Raw genomic sequence first — 16871 nt, forward strand, 5'->3', positions numbered from 1 at the left:
GATACTCACTTATGAGTATCAGAACGGCACTTTTCCAGCTCAGGGATTCAAACCAGAAACCTTGCCAATACTGGCCCAATGCCCTTACCCGCTAGGCTACCTGCCAAGTGGTTCATGTATTATCTTAAGGGGGTATGACTGAAACCGTATATGAAGAGTTATATGAAGTACCTTCTTGGTGTAAAAGCAACAGCAACTGCTCCCCGGGCGCCGATGATGTCGATGAAGACAGCCCCCCGCACCTCTCTGATTCAGAGGGGTTGGGTTAAATGTGGAAAACACATTTCAGTTGAAGGCATTTAAGTTGTAAAACTGACTAGGTATCCCCTTCCCAAAAATGTAACCTATCGTACAAGTTGCCCTTGACGAGCAGATATCATAGCCGACTGCGGTTGTGTCATTGCCGATATGCTTTGAACTGTTGAAGAAAAGATCCTACACGAAATCGAATTGATGGTGGTTATACCATCGTAACAATGATCCAATATCATAGTAATGGAACACAGTGTTATGTTAATAATGGAACACAGTGTTATGTTAATAATGGAACACAGTGTTATGTTAATAATGGAACACAGTGTTATGTTAATAGTGGAACACAGTGTTATGTTAATAATGGAACACAGTGTTATGTTAATAGTGGAACACAGTGTTATGTTAATAATGGAACACAGTGTTATGTTAATAGTGGAACACAGTGTTATGTTAATAGTGGAACACAGTGTTATGTTAATAATGGAACACAGTGTTATGTTAATAGTGGAACACAGTGTTATGTTAATAGTGGAACACAGTGTTATGTTAATAATGGATCACAGGCGATATGTTCATTTAAGTCATTTGTCTATCGTACACCCAAGGTCATTCGAAATTCACCTACATCAATTTAGCACTTTTACAATTCATTTTGACATGATTGTCCAGCCAAAAATGTATCACTATTTGACAGAGTCTCACTTCCTAAAACACGGCCATGTGAGGCAGTGGAGGAGCAGTATTTGGCTGTTGATCCCTGTCCTTGGTGCTGAAAGGAGAGAAGGTTTCGCTAAAGCAGTGGTTGTCATGGTGACACAGGCAGGCCCTGGTAATACTGTAATGATAAAGCTCTTCTGGATTGTGCCGCAGTAAACACTGCCACTAGGGTCCCGTTAAAAAAGCACCACACGCGCTGCATGCAAAACGGCTAACGGCTATGGGCTCTTGCCTATTTCTCCTCAGTCTCTCTGAGTATGTCACTTACCTTCATTCATTTACTCCTTAGTTCATTCATTCACTCTTTCTGTCTCTTTCTCCCTCTCTCTCGGTCACTCACTCCTTCATCGTTCTTGGCTTGAACATTTTGTCACCCTCTCCCTTGACTGGGGAAATGGTTGACTTCTCCATTTCCCTTTTTTTCCCCCTCTCTCCAAGTCTCTCTCTCACCCACCCTTTATTTTCTTCCTTACAGCCATTTGCCCCCTCGCTTCATTCCATCCCCACACAATCTCATCTCTCTCATAAACTCCCTCGAACGCTTTCTCTTTTTCATTGTCCATTTCTCATTTCTCATCTCTCTCTCTCTCTCTCTGTCTCTGTCTCTGTCTCTTTATCTCCCTCTCTCTCTCTCTCTCCAGCTCTTTGTCTCTCTCTGTTTTGAATTTATGTTGATGCTCTTTCCCAATCTAATTGCAGAGAGACTCTATTGAGGCTTGAAGGTCATTGGACTACGTACATGCACTGTATATAACGTGTTATTCCCACAGAGAACCTTAGGTCATAGTATACTAATTCACTGTGCTCTCTCAATGTCCGTCCAAAGATTGTTGTGTGAGTCCATATGGACTTTCTGTGCTGTCCAGAATCCTCCACCCCCACTCCTTTCCTCCACTCTATCAAGGGGATGCCTTGGTCCATGTCATTATGATGCAGTAAAGAGAGGGATGAGGAGAGAAGATAAAGAGAGAGGAATGAGGCAGACAACATAGAGAAAGAGCCTCTGGAGATAAATAAGTGTGAAGTCTACTCCACCTTTCATATTCCACTCCTCCCTCCCTCCCACTCCTCCTCTTTTCCTTCTCTTCTCCTCTCCCATTATTTTTCTACTAGAAACACACATGCTCACACGCTCTCTCACACACACACACACGCACGCACGCACGCACGCACGCACACGCACCCGCACCCACACCCACACCCACACCCACACACACACACACACACACACACACACACACACACACACACACACACACACCTAAATATTGTAGATACACACTTGATGAATAGCTTGAAGTACAGTACATTTCGTTAGAGGTCAAGCCATGGGAATATTTCAGTGTATCATCACTCCACAAGCACAGTAGAATACCTGCACAACATACTATACGTAATCTGGATTGACTGAAGTGATGGATTTATCTATTGATCTGGTGTACAGAGCTACATTTTATTCAGCGAGGAAATGTTGCATTGCTAATGTGTACTATTACTACGGTATGAGCGTTATAGTTGATACAGCTGCTGCCACTGTGACAGTGTAAGTTTTGCGCCACATTTTTCAAAACGACTGATAAAAGCGTTGCTTTAACACTTTTTAAATCCCACCTTCGTTTATGTGACTTGCAGGATACTGTAGTGTCTAACTTTCCTATAAACACGTTCAGGTTGTTGCGTAGTGTACCAACCTTTGTTTCACCTTGAAATATTCTGCTGTATTTATTGTGGTTGTGGTTAAAGATTTGTTCAAGGCATACTTTACCACTATTGGATTTATGTATTGTAATAGACCCCATTACCTTTTAGACAATTGCAGTGTAGGCTATGCAGGAAATTGGTCAACGATTGTTGGTAAAAGATAGGTATTTTTTTTTCTCTCTTTCCCTCTTTCTCTCTTTTCCTGTCTTCCCTGGTGTTGGACGTTGTATTTTTACCACTATGGTCGGCCAGTTAGCATCCGTCCTATGAAGATCATTATAATTTTTTTAACATATATATATTTTTTTTACCTTAGCCTGGACTAATGCCTAGCCTAGCCCTGCACTTGCCTAGGCTAACTTACCCCTGCGCTAGGCCTGGTTGAATAACTAGCCTAGCCCTGGACCAATGCCTAGCCTCACCTATGCTAGCCCTGCACTAACGCCTATCTTTATACTAGCCTAGCCTAACCCAACAGTAACACGTCCTGCACGGCTTAAGTGGTAGAGGCGCTAGAGAATGTTCAGATTGTCCGGTCTTGTCCTCTGGTAACGCATCCATTTATCTTGTTTGTTTTGGTCCTGGTTTTATCCTTTGTTGTCCTCTATTTCATGTATATCCTCTTAACCCCCCTCTCATGCTCTCCTGTCCTTGTTACATCAACTGGTCCCCCCGCTCCCTCCCTTTCTTCCCCCCTCTGTCTCCCCACCTGTGCAACCTACATAACATTTTTCTGTGTTAGGCTTTTTTTGGCGGTGTGTGTCCAGCCAAGTGTACTGTGTGCATGTGTGTGTAGGAGAGAGATACGTTGAGAGAGACAGAAAGAGACAAACAAACCGAGAAGGAAAATGCCTCTCAGGCAATGCTTGTATAGCGTGATGGTAAATCTACTGTGTAATGTTTTCCAATATACATGATTATGATGATGAACGTAAAGTGCTATGAGTAACACTACTTCTAGTGGTATTGCTAACAACCATCATCATCACCATCCTCACCATCCTCATCGCCATCGTCATCATCGCCATCGCCGTCATCATCGTCATCCCCATCATCACCACCATCATCCCCGCCGTCATCATCTCAGAACCCGAATCGCGTTTCTAGTCCGACTAGAAGAAAACCTTGCCTCCGCCGTCGTCACCACCACCAACGCCATTGGATGGAAACTCTCTGCTCTGCTCAGTACCACCGCTGTGTGTACGGTCCTCAGCCAATGAGAGAGCGCTGTGTGCAGGTCCCACTGGTTCCTCCTAGTTCCATGGGATGGGGGTGGCGGGTGGCGATGATTGAGAAATACAGCTCTCCGTACGTGTGTGCGCGCGTGTTTGTGTGTGTGTGTGTGTTTGTTTGTGTGTGTGTGTGTATGTATGTGTTTATGCATGTTATAGAGGAGGGGGAGCACTGCAGCAATCTGGAAAAGGTAGGTCAGACAGAGTGGAGAGAAACATGGCAGAGGAGTAAGGAGGGAGAGAAAGGAAGAGAAGAAGATTGGAGAGAAATGGGGGATGAGAAAAGAGGGGGAAGAACAGAAGGTCCATAAGGTAGAGAGGCCAGGACATGGAGCGTCAGACAGACGTAGAGACAGAGACGTGAAGAGAGACCTGGAAGGGACAAAGAGCCAAAAGACTACTGTTGCTTGGTTCCCATCCTGAATTAATTGGTGTGTTCAGTGTTACCGATCCCTGACTTCTCTTTCACAGGCTCTGTAAAATTCAAGAACGAAAGGAAGCATTGTATATCAGATCCCCACTCAGGCGTAGGAACAATACGCACATTTCTCTCCATCCATATGGTCTGCCTATATGGTCATCCATAATTACTGTTGTGCCAATCAAATGCAGCGATACTGGCATATCCTTTCAGTGTATTTATATTTTTATGTTTTATGGCTTTCCAAGAAGGTCACTCGCTACTGTGAGATGCTACTGCTTTTCAGCTAATCTCTGCTATACAGAACATAACTTGAGTTCCTTCTCTTCAGATTTTCTCTACAGATATAGATATGTATCTTCTGATTCTATATGTGGATTGATTTTAGTTCAGTGAAAATACACTGCTCAAAAAAATAAAGGGAACACTTAAACAACACAATGTAACTCCAAGTCAATCACACTTCTGTGAAATCAAACTGTCCACTTAGGAAGCAACACTGATTGACAATAAATTTCACATGCTGTTGTGCAAATGGAATAGACAAAAGGTGGAAATTATAGGCAATTAGTAAGACACCCCCAAAAAGGGAATGGTTCTGCAGGTGGTGACCACAGACCACTTCTCAGTTCCTATGCTTCCTGGCTGATGTTTTGGTCACTTTTGAATGCTGGCGGTGCTTTCACTCTAGTGGTAGCATGAGACGGAGTCTACAACCCACACAAGTGGCTCAGGTAGTGCAGTTCATCCAGGATTGCACATCAATGCGAGCTGTGGCAAAAAGGTTTGTTGTTTCTGTCAGTGTAGTGTCCAGAGCATGGAGGCGCTACCAGGAGACAGGCCAATACATCAGGAGACGTGGAGGAGGCCGTAGGAGGGCAACAACCCAGCAGCAGGACCGCTACCTCCGCCTTTGTGCAAGGAGGTGCACTGCCAGAGCCCTGCAAAATGACCTCCAGCAGGCCACAAATGTGCATGTGTCAGCATATGGTCTCACAAGGGGTCTGAGGATCTCATCTCGGTACCTAATGGCAGTCAGACTACCTCTGGCGAGCAATGGAGGGCTGTGCGGCCCCACAAAGAAATGCCACCCCACACCATGACTGACCCACCGCCAAACCGGTCATGCTGGAGGATGTTGCAGGCAGCAGAACGTTCTCAACGTCGTCTCCAGACTCTGTCACGTCTGTCACATGTGCTCATGTGTTCAGTGTGAACCTGCATTCATCTGTGAAGAGCACAGGGTGCCAGTGGCGAATTTGCCAATCTTGGTGTTCTCTGGCAAATGCCAAACGTCCTGCACGGTGTTGGGCTGTAAGCACAACCCCCACCTGTGGACGTCAGGCCCTCATACCACCCTCATGGAGTCTGTTTCTGACCGTTTGAGCAGACACATGCACATTTGTGACCTGCTGGAGGTCATTTTGCAGGGCTCTGGCAGTGCACCTCCTTGGACAAAGGCGGAGGTAGCGGTCCTGCTGCTGTGTTGTTGCCCTCCTACGGCCTCCTCCACGTCTCCTGATGTACTGGCCTGTCTCCTGGTAGCGCCTCCATGCTCTGGACACTACACTGACAGACACAACAAACCTTTTTGCCACAGCTCGCATTGATGTGCCATCCTGGATGAGCTGCACTACCTGAGCCACTTGTGTGGGTTGTAGACTCCGTCTCATGCTACCACTAGAGTGAAAGCACCGCCAACATTCAAAAGTGACCAAAACATCAGCCAGGAAGCATAGGAACTGAGAAGTGGTGTGTGGTCACCACCTGCAGAACCATTCCCTTTTTGGGGGTGTCTTACTAATTGCCTATAATTTCCACCTTTTGTCTATTCCATTTGCACAACAGCATGTGAAATTTATTGTCAATCAGTGTTGCTTCCTAAGTGGACAGTTTGATTTCACAGAAGTGTGATTGACTTGGAGTTACATTGTGTTGTTTAAGTGTTCCCTTTATTTTTTTGAGCAGTGTATGTGTAGCCCTATCTTGTAGTCAAATGTTCTTTTGGCCTCATGGGTGGAATGTCATTCATATTTTTTCATAATTTCGTAATTAATCAACATTATTTAAAACAGACAACCTAAAATCCAGTGTTTCTATGTCAAACTTCATACAAATTTTAAAAAAACAGAATTATTACATTTGAATACTTTCCGAATGTATGCCAGCAAAATATATCGCCTCAGTGAGTAAGTGAGGAAAAAGAGAGGACGGCCAAGAAAATAAAGAGACTCTCTTTTTCAAAACTGAGTCACCATCTCGTCATCAGAAACGGTCTGGGCAGATTGAATATCTCAGTGCCGGGATGCTTTAATAACTTTGCCCGTTTTTTCTTTGTTTTTGCTCTCTGTCCAAGAAATTCGCCCTGGAGGACAGAGAGAGTTTTGGAAAGAAATGAGCTAGGCTGTAGTTCTGTTTGTAGATAGGGATATTCTCCTGAGGCAGAGAGAAAGGGAGGCAGTGTCCAAACAGCAATTGAAGTACACTAATGACACTCAGGGCTTTTTAGTGTATCCCATTGCTTTCTTGTCAGTGGTGTGTAGGATGTCATTTTGTCAAAATGGTCAGGAGATTCCATCTTATTTAGACTCCGGCTAATGTTTAACTTCCATCCCCAAACTGAAAGACAGACACACCATTTACCAGATGCTTTTAAAATCGAATAAAATCACATTGAGTGCATGCATTTCTTGTAAACGTAAGTGATCACTGTGAGAATTGAACTCATGACCTTGGTCACACGCTCACCAACTGAGCCACACAGGATCACTAGGGCCACTCTAACCAGATATGGTTTATTGCAGAAAAACCAGTACACATGCAAGAAGTATACAAACAGACATTGATAACATATGCTAGGCTAGTGGGAACACAGCAAATGACAGATTATACAAAGACCTTAAAAGATGCACACATATTGATTGTTTTAGCAACTTTTTTATTAGAATCATTTAGAATGGTCTTAATGTACTGCTCGAATTCCTTATAGAAAATGAATTTACATTTATGAATATTCATTTTTTTCCATTAGCACAATTAGACTTCAAAGGGGGGGTCAAATTATAGTTAAGGAAACCGAGCAGCACATTCTCCCATAAAAAAAAACAAAAGTAATCAAGAATATTGACAATTATAAAACTATTAATATCTATCCATAATTTCTTTACATGTAGACAATGCCAAAATAAATGCAAAACTGTTTCTGGATGCTCAACACAAAAAGTACAGTTAATGTTCATGTCTTTGTTGAGTTTCTTCAGGTAATGATTCGCAGGGTAAGACTTATGGATCATTCTGAAAGAGACCTCTTTGACCTTGTTAACAAGCAGGTATTTGTGTGGTAATAACCAGACTTTTTCCCAACAGATATTATTGACAAATGTATTCCATTAAGTTGTGACAAGGAATGGATACAATATCCCTTTGAAATAAAGCACGTATACTTTATGTCTGTTGTTCTGAGGGAGCAAGGAGAAACACATTTTTCCTATTGGAGAGTCAACTGGATTAAGCGAGGGTAGGTCAAGAAGATGAGGTCTGGTTACACCTCTAAACAACATAAGAGTTCCAGATGGAATAGCATCAAAGACTATGGCGAACTCTCTATGAAAATCGGATCATTTTGTAGGAATCTTATCAATGTTATAGTTACAAAGTAACATACAATTGAAGCCACCAAAACAGGAGAAGATATGAAATTCCAAATTGAAGTTGGATTCTTTAAGAAATGTTTAGCCCAATTTATCTTAAAATTATTATTCAAAGTTGAGACCACCATATTCATGTGTTCGGAACGACAGATTTCCTAATATAATGTGTACCATTTTTCCAGATGAAGTTGAAAAGCATCTGGTCAACCGCTTTACCTATTTTGTTGTCCAGATGTAGGGACTGGGCTGCATAAGTAAGTCTGGAGACACCTTCAGCTTTAGAAAGCAATAGTCAACATTTCAAGGATAAATCCCTCTGCAACCAATGGTTCAACATCTTTTAGTTTTTTTCAATAATAGATATGAAATTTAATGAGCATCTTTCCTGTCGATCCTTAGATATGGTAATCCGAAGGTATGTTACTTTTTCCTTGACTGGATTATTGCATATAGTGGGTATCAAACACTCTTTAATAGCAAACAATTCACACTTATTAAGGTTTAGGCAAAGACCAGATGCTTTAGAAAAAACATTTATCACATCGTCTGCTCTAGGTATCTGGTCAGCATCTTTCAAAAAGAGGGTGATGTCATCTGCAAGCTGAGTTATGATAATATTTCGGTCAGCAATAGAGATCCCTTTTACATCATTGGATTGAACAAAACTTGTAAGAAGTTGAGTTGCAAGCAGGAAGAGGTAAGGCATAATTGGGCAACCTTGCCTAATTCCTCTTTTCAAATCAAATCTAGAAGAGCCATGCTTTAACTTAATGGAACTGTTCCCATTCATATAAAGAGTTTTAATAGTACTACAAAAGAATTCCCCAAAACCAAATTTCTCAAGGGAGAGAAATAAAAACCCATGTTCCACTGTATCCAAGGCTTTATAAAAGTCTAAGAAGACAATAAAACTATATTCGAAGATTAGTTCAGAATAGTCAATAAGGTCTAACACCAGTCAGATATTATTAGATATATGTCTTTTTCTCATGAAACCAGATTGGGTCTCTTCTATAATTGAGTCCAATACTGCCTTCATTCTTTTTGCAAATATAGAGGCTAGTATTTTGTAGTCGTTATTGAGCAGACAGATAGGACGCCAACCAGATATGGTTACATGGCTATGGTTATAGACTGAATGTTGTCATTTAGTTATAGGGCAACCCATAATACATTTGCGGAATTAGTTCACACAATTAATAGAGTTTGAAACTAAGTCTGGCAGTTTGGATATCTCAAATGAACACTTCAAGAGGATAATATCCAGTTTGACGCCTTGTTGAATTTTGATTGATATGAAGTCTCTGGCTGATTGCCCTCCTGTTGTGCTGTCTGAATTGATCAATGGTTAATACACAAGTACCAGGTTTTAGCACCCATGCCGTGCATTATACTTGATATTTAGTCAGGTATCATTCTCACAATGCTTTATACCAGCGTTTACCTAACTCGGTCCTCGGGACCCCAAGGGGTGAACATTTTGTTTTTTTGCTGTAGCACTACACAGCTGATTCGAAGCTTGATAATTAGTTGATTATATTATATTATAATCAACTAATCATCAAGCTTTGAATCAGGTGTGTAGTGCTCGGGCAAAAACCCAAATGTGCACCCCTTGGAGTCCCGAGGGTCGGGTTTTGAAAACCCTGTTAATACAGTAGCACAATAATCGTGGTAGTATAAGGAATACAGTATGGTGTTAGGTTCTGAAAAAATGGAGTAAAAACTCAAAATGGACGGCTAGAAAAAGCTCAAACCAAGTTTATTCAACCCATTGGATGCTCCAGCTGCAAACACACTTTGCATATGATCTAACGGGCATTTATATGTCATGATGAGGTTAGAGGTATGACTTCTGTCCATCTGTTTCCCAAAACTGCCTAAATGTTGCGCTGTTGTCTTTGCAGTCGAGCCGTCTGGAAGCAGTTCCACTTCATACTGTCACTTCTCCATGATAGTTACAAGTGACCATATGTTCACCTTACTCAACGGACTTTGGACATACAGTGAATTCGGAAACTATCCAGAAACCTTGACTTTAAGGCTGTAATGGGATTTTTTTTTATTTATTCTAAAATTGATTACATCGTTTTCCCCCTCATCAATCTACACCCAATTCTCAATAATGACAAAGAAAAAACGGGGTTTTAGAAATTTTGGCAAATGTATAAAAAAACCCTGCAATATCACATTTACACAAGTATTCAGACCCTTTACTCAGGACTTTGTTGAAGCATCTTTGGCAGCAATTACAGCCTCGAGTCTTCTTGGGTATGACGCTACAAGCTTGGCACACCTGTATTTGTGGAGTTTCTCCCATTCTTCTTTGCAGATCCTCTCAAGCTCTGTCAGGTTGAATGGGAAGCAGCTATTTTCAGGTCTCTCCAGAGATGTTCGATCGGGTTCAAGTCCGGGCTCTGGCTGGGCCATTCAAGGACATTCCTGTGTTGTCTTGGCTGTGTGCTTATGGTCGTTGTTCTGTTGGAAGGTGAACCTTCGCCGCCAGTCTGAGATCCTGAATGCTCTGGAGCAGATTTTCATCAAGGATCTCTCTGTACTTTGCTCCGTTCATCTTTCCCTCAAGCCTGACTAGTCTCCAAGTCCCTGCCACTGAAAAACATCCCTGAGCATGATGCTGCCACCACCATACTTCACCGTAGGGATGGTGCCAGGTTTCCTCCAGACGTGACGCTTGGCATTCAAGCCAAAAACTTCAATCTTGGTTTCATCAGACCAGAGAATCTTGTTCCTCATGGTCGGAGAGTCCTTTAGGTGCTTTTTGGCAAACTCCAAGCAGGGCTGTCATGTGCCTTTTACTGAGGAGTGGCTTCCGTCTGCAGAGAAGGTTGTCCTTCTGGAAGGTTCTCCCATCTCCACAGAGGAACGCTGGAGCTCTGTCAGAGTGACCATCAAGTTCTTGGTCACCTCCCTGTACAAGGCCCTTCTCCCCTGATTGCTCAGTTTTGCCCGGCAGCCATCTCTATGAAGAGTCTTGGTGGTTCCAAACTTCTTCCATTGAGGAATGATGGAGGCCACTGTGTTCTTGGGGACCTTCAATGCTGTACCCCGACACAATCCTTTCTCAGAGCTCTACGTACAATTTATTCAACCTCTTGGCTTGGATTTTGCTCTGACATGCCCTGTCAACTGTGGGACCTTATATAGACAAGCGTGTGCCTTTCCAAATCATGTCCAATCAATTGAATTTACCACAGGTGGACTCCAATCAAGTTGTGGAAACATCTCAAGGATGATCAATGGAAACAGGATGCACCTGAACTCAAGTTCGAGTCTCATAGCAAAGGGTCTGAATACTTATGTAAATAAGGTTTTTCAGGTTAGATTTTTTTCTAAATTTGCAAAAAAAAATAAAAAAACTTTTCGCTTTGTCGTTATGGTGTATTGTATGCAGATTGGCGAGGAAAAACATAATTTTTTTATTTTATTTTTATTTATTATTATTATTATTTTTTAAATTTTATCCCCTTTTCTCCCCAATTTTCGTGGTATCCAATCGCTAGTAATTACTATCTTGTCTCATCGCTACAACTCCCGTACGGGCTCGGGAGAGACGAAGGTCGAAAGCCATGCGTCCTCCGAGGCACAACCCAACCAAGCCGCACTGCTTCTTTAACACAGCGCGCCTCCAACCCGGAAGCCAGCCGCACCAATGTGTCGGAGGAAACACCGTGCACCTGGCCCCCTTGGTTAGCGCGCACTGCGCCCAGCCCGCCACAGGAGTCGCTGGAGCGCGATGAGACAAGGAAATCCCTACCGGCCAAACCCTCCCTAACCCGGACGACGCTAGCCCAATTGTGCGTCGCCCCACGGACCTCCCGGTCGCGGCCGGCTGCGACAGAGCCTGGGGGGCGAACCCAGAGACTCTGGTGGCGCAGTTAGCACTGCGATGCAGTGCCCTAGACCACTGCGCCACCCGGGAGGCACATTAATTTAATCAATTTTAGAGTAAGGCTGTAATGTAACAAAATGTGGAAAAAGTCAAGGGGTCTGAATACTTTCCGAAGGCACTGTACATTGTGTTCACCTTTTCTCTTACAATACAATTCCATACACAAAGTTCCTCTTCACCATTAATTGACATATACTGTATATTCATTATGCAGATAACATAATCACTAAGGTCTAATATAGTAACATTTGAAAGTATATTTTAAGTTAGAACCCAACAATTACTATCAAGTGTGTTAATTGGAGGATGATAATGTCTTAGCAATATTGTTTCTTGCAAGTAACTCTGCATTCACAGAAATGTTGAAAAGTAGGGGGTTAATTACATTACTTAATGGTGAGTATTGGCTTCCCGTTACTGTTACCTTGCACTGGACTGTAATGGATCAGGTTGAGGATAAAATAGAGTGCCATCTCAAGCACTTTGGGCTTTAGGGATTTCCACTGTATGATTAATATATTAGTTGTAAGGGTCAAAATGTTTGTTGATACATCATGTACAATAGAGCTGTCAGTCCTTTTACTTTGTGTATAATACTTTGACTTAGGTGCGAATTGTAATTTCCCCAACATTACATATTTTCAAATAATCAGACTGGCTAGTTATTGGAACATAAGTTGGGACCACATTTCATTTCATCATGCTGGGCAACAAACAGGCTCAATGCCACATGTTTCAGACCCTTTATGTTGAACATTCAGCATGAGGGGGTGAGCACGTGCCCCATCCTGATTTTGAAACCTATTTAGTGCACTCTGAGATACATGAATATTTATAATTCATCAGCTTTTACCGTTTACGACTCTCTTTTTCCCCATCACTTTCTTTTGTGTCCTATCCGTCTTTCTTTTCTTGCCCTTTTCTCTGTGTCCGTGCTGCTCCAATGAGACAGTAGTACTCTGTATTCTCATTCCAGCCTTTCCTACATTCTCTAGGTTTATGACGTGTGGCTCCCGGTTTTCTATTTTTTCCCACCACTTCTCCTTGGACTGTCATGCCGTTGACCGTTGCAGCCTTTTTGATAAGTGTCAGATAGAGTATCCCTCAGTGCTTGGTCCAGTTTGACCCTGCAGTCACCCTCCAGGTCAACAATTATCCCATTTAGGTGTCTAGTCAGGTTTAATAATCTGAGCTCATGATCTCATCTGACTGAGTAATGCCCTGCAGTGTCCTGTAGGGGCTGACTAACTGTTGAGCAACACACCATCTGTTTTTCTAGCTATGTTGTTTGTATATGACTGTAACCCTTCTCTCCTTCCTCTCTCTTTTCTCCCTTACCCTCCCTCTATCTTCCACTCTTTCTCTTTGCCTTCTGTCTTCCTGCCTTTTCCCCTCCTCTCTCTGGTTCTTTCTGTTCTTCTCCTCCAGTACTGCGCATTCCTCTCCCTTCTGTTCATCCTCATCTCCATCTCCACCTTCTGCATGGAGACGCACGAGGCCTTCAATACCATCTACAACAAGACGGAGAACGTGACGGAGGGAAACGTGACGCGCGAGGTGATCGTCTACGAGGTGGTGACCGACAGCTGGCTTACGTACGTGGAGGGCATGTGCGTCATCTGGTTCACCATTGAGGTGATGGCACGCGTGGTCTTCTGCCCGGACAAGGTCGAGTTCTTCAGGAGCACCCTCAACATCATCGACTTCATTGCCATCATGCCTTTCTACCTGGAGGTGGGGCTGAGCGGCCTGTCCTCCAAAGCCGCCAAGGACGTGTTGGGCTTCCTGCGTGTGGTCCGCTTCGTTCGCATCCTGCGTATCTTCAAGCTGACCCGTCACTTTGTGGGGCTTCGCGTCCTGGGCCACACGCTCCGTGCCAGCACCAACGAGTTCCTCCTGCTCATCATCTTCCTCGCTCTCGGAGTGCTCATCTTCGCCACCATGATCTACTACGCCGAGCGCATCGGCGCCGACCCTGATGACCCTACGGCTGCCAAACACACAAACTTCAAGAATATCCCCATTGGTTTCTGGTGGGCCGTGGTCACCATGACCACTCTGGGCTACGGGGACATGTACCCCGAAACGTGGTCGGGGATGCTGGTGGGCGCGCTGTGCGCCCTGGCAGGGGTGCTGACCATCGCCATGCCTGTGCCCGTCATCGTCAACAACTTTGGCATGTACTACTCACTGGCCATGGCTAAGCAGAAGCTTCCCAAAAAGAAGGGCAAGCACATCCCCCGCCCCACCATGCCGGGCTCGCCCAACTACTGCAAGCCTGACGCTCTCGCTATGGCCACCGCCTCGCCCCATAGGATCCTGGGTAATGTACTCGGCGAGGTGATCGGGTCCGGAGGCTTCGACTGCCCCCTTGCTCAAGAGGAGATCATAGAAATCAACCGAGGTGAGACATTTCTATTTTCATTCTTCAGTACCATATTTTAAAAGACAGACTGCAAGTTAACAAACTGGTTTCGACCTTGACTTGTAAAATCTGCACGAGTTCATCAACACAACATGGAGCTTTGCTGAGCATCTGGGCAGTCTACCACTAGCCTCCCCAAGGGCGTAGAACACAAATTACTCCGTCATTTTTTTTAATTTTTGGCAAAGAGGTTGTGAAACTGTACAGTTTAGCATCGACAGATATCCAATCAAATTTGGAACAGGGATTTGCACAGTAAGTGGAGGATTCTGGTCTGTATAAGATTTAGGAATCCGAATGTTACCTGACAGCTAGTTACAGGCACTCAGTAATCTCAGTAATAGTACAGTCCTGCAGATCCATGAGGTGTGGGGTGTGAGTGGGGGTTTAGAGTGCCTATGTCCCTGATAGGGATAGTTTGGTTGGCGGGAGGGTGGCCATCTCTCAATCTGCCCTTGAGAGATGGCTAGCCCATCAGAACTTATGGGTAATTTATAATCAACTGGTGATTCCACATTTTCCGAGAGGCCTCCATCTGCCCGCGTAGAACAAACACAGTGCATAAATAACTTACCCATTTGGATCTGTTTGCAACAGACCAATGTGCTTTTTTTCATTTGGCATGGTTATATACAGTGGCGGTTTTACCATGTAAATCTTGGTAGAGCAACAATAAATAAATGTGGAATGCATGCCAGTAAAACCACTACACTACACAACACAACACTAAACAATACATTAATTGCACTATAACGGTGCCAAACGGTGTACACAAACTATTAGGGCCTAAATAAAGCTGTCCCAACAGCAGTCCCAACACCTTACCACTGCTACACCTGGCTATCAGCGGAGCGTTGTCTGGCAGCGAAACAATTCATTCAGCCTCATTTTCTGCCTTTAAAAAAAACATAGCTGATATGGCTGACTTGCTGAAACAAATGTGGTTTCTAATGACAATTGAGATGTACAAACTATGGCATAAGGGGACGACAAGCGGATAAGAGGCAATCCGTAATTTCAATTAAGATAATGAGCAAGCTAGGATCGACGTTAGTTAGTCAAAAAACGTTAGTCAATATAACTATTTGTTTAGCTTTTTCTAAATGTATAGCGACAGAATTCAGAACATGGGCCGTTTTTACAGTGCTCTCCCTATACACCAAGTTAGAACCATAGGATAAATAAAGGGGGCATATACGCAGACAATGAAAGCTCTTATAATATTCACTGATTACATTTCTCTTAAACAGGTTAAAGGCTACAGTAGAACAGTCAGAACAGTAGGCGTAATTAAGAGGCGTAAATTGACCAAATTATTAGGGTGAGGCACATGGGCTACTAACATCTTACTACACAACATACACTTAGTATTACTTTCTTAGGTACAGTATACATATCTCCCTGGAATATTACATCATTTATGAAGCCGCATACAATACATTTTGGACTAACATTGCTGTGCTCGGTTAACTTGAACAGGAAGGTGGCGCAGCGGTCCTCCGAGTTAACAGTTGTTTTGAGCGCGGCACAAATCGGGCTTCATTGACAGCATGGCCAATGTTGAATGTTTATCGTTTTAAACTTGGAAAAGAGCCCCTTAATCCCAGATTTGGGACCACACAGCCGCTGTCACTGATTCCTTCCAAACCACTCGTTGAATTTGCAATTTCCAACTTGTGGTGTAATGTTTGTGTCCAATGGCCGATGAGCACCGATACGTTATCTAAAATGATCATTATTTCTCTTCATATGACAAGGATTAAAAAGTATTTGCCAGTAGATTGTTGACTTGATTCATGATGATGACTGCTATCCTAAGATTGTGAAAGTATGATGTTGACATGATCAGTCCAATCAAAGCTACTGTACCCCCCCCCCCCCCAAAAAAATACATTATATTTTCCTTTCAAAACATGTGGGGCTCAAAACAGGTGTGACGGGTTGTCCACTGGTTGTATATCGCCTAATATGAACCCAATATCCACATACGACAATAGATCACATGTGTTTTGTAGCCCTTGAGAAATCATCAGTGAGTCAGCAATAATAGTATTTTATTGCATAAGCGCCTATAGTACCCCACCACTCTCTTACTGTCTTTCACGCTCTCTTTTGTTAAGGATTTTTTTGTAGGTTGTTAGTAGGTTGTTGAGCAGGAACTCATCTGGGATCAGATTTGACAGCTGTGTCTGAGGCAGTGGAGGCTGCTGAGGGGAATACAGCTCATAATAATGTCTGGAGTGAATGCAATGGCATCAACACATAAACACATTCATTCCACTCATTCTGCTCCAGCCATTACCAAGAGCCTGTCCTTCCCAATTAATGTGCCACCAACCTCCTGTGGTCTGAGGATACAGTGCCTTCGGAAAGTATTCAGACCCCTTTACTTTTTCCACGTTTTGTTAAGTTACAGCCTTATTCTAAAATGGATTAAATACATACAAATCCTCAGCAATCTACTCTCAATACCCCATAATGACAAAGCAAAAGCACGTTTTTAGAAATTGTTGCAAATGTATTACAAATACAAAACAGAAATCCCTTTTTTACATAAGTA

General features: G+C 43.2%; 1 protein-coding gene across 8 annotated transcripts in view; it reads left to right on the forward strand.

Annotated features, from left to right (window-relative positions):
• Positions 1–16871, forward strand: part of LOC129855502 (potassium voltage-gated channel subfamily C member 1-like) — a 78646-nt gene that overhangs the window by 28213 nt on the left and 33562 nt on the right. For all 8 annotated transcript variants that reach the window (XM_055923239.1, XM_055923231.1, XM_055923268.1 and 5 more), the window contains exon 3: positions 13315–14290. In XM_055923239.1, the coding sequence (XP_055779214.1) occupies positions 13315–14290 (976 nt within the window). The remainder of the gene's footprint in view (positions 1–13314; positions 14291–16871) is intronic.

Source organism: Salvelinus fontinalis, chromosome 1 (genome assembly GCF_029448725.1).
Source record: "Salvelinus fontinalis isolate EN_2023a chromosome 1, ASM2944872v1, whole genome shotgun sequence".
NCBI classification, from domain to species: Eukaryota; Metazoa; Chordata; class Actinopteri; order Salmoniformes; family Salmonidae; genus Salvelinus; species Salvelinus fontinalis.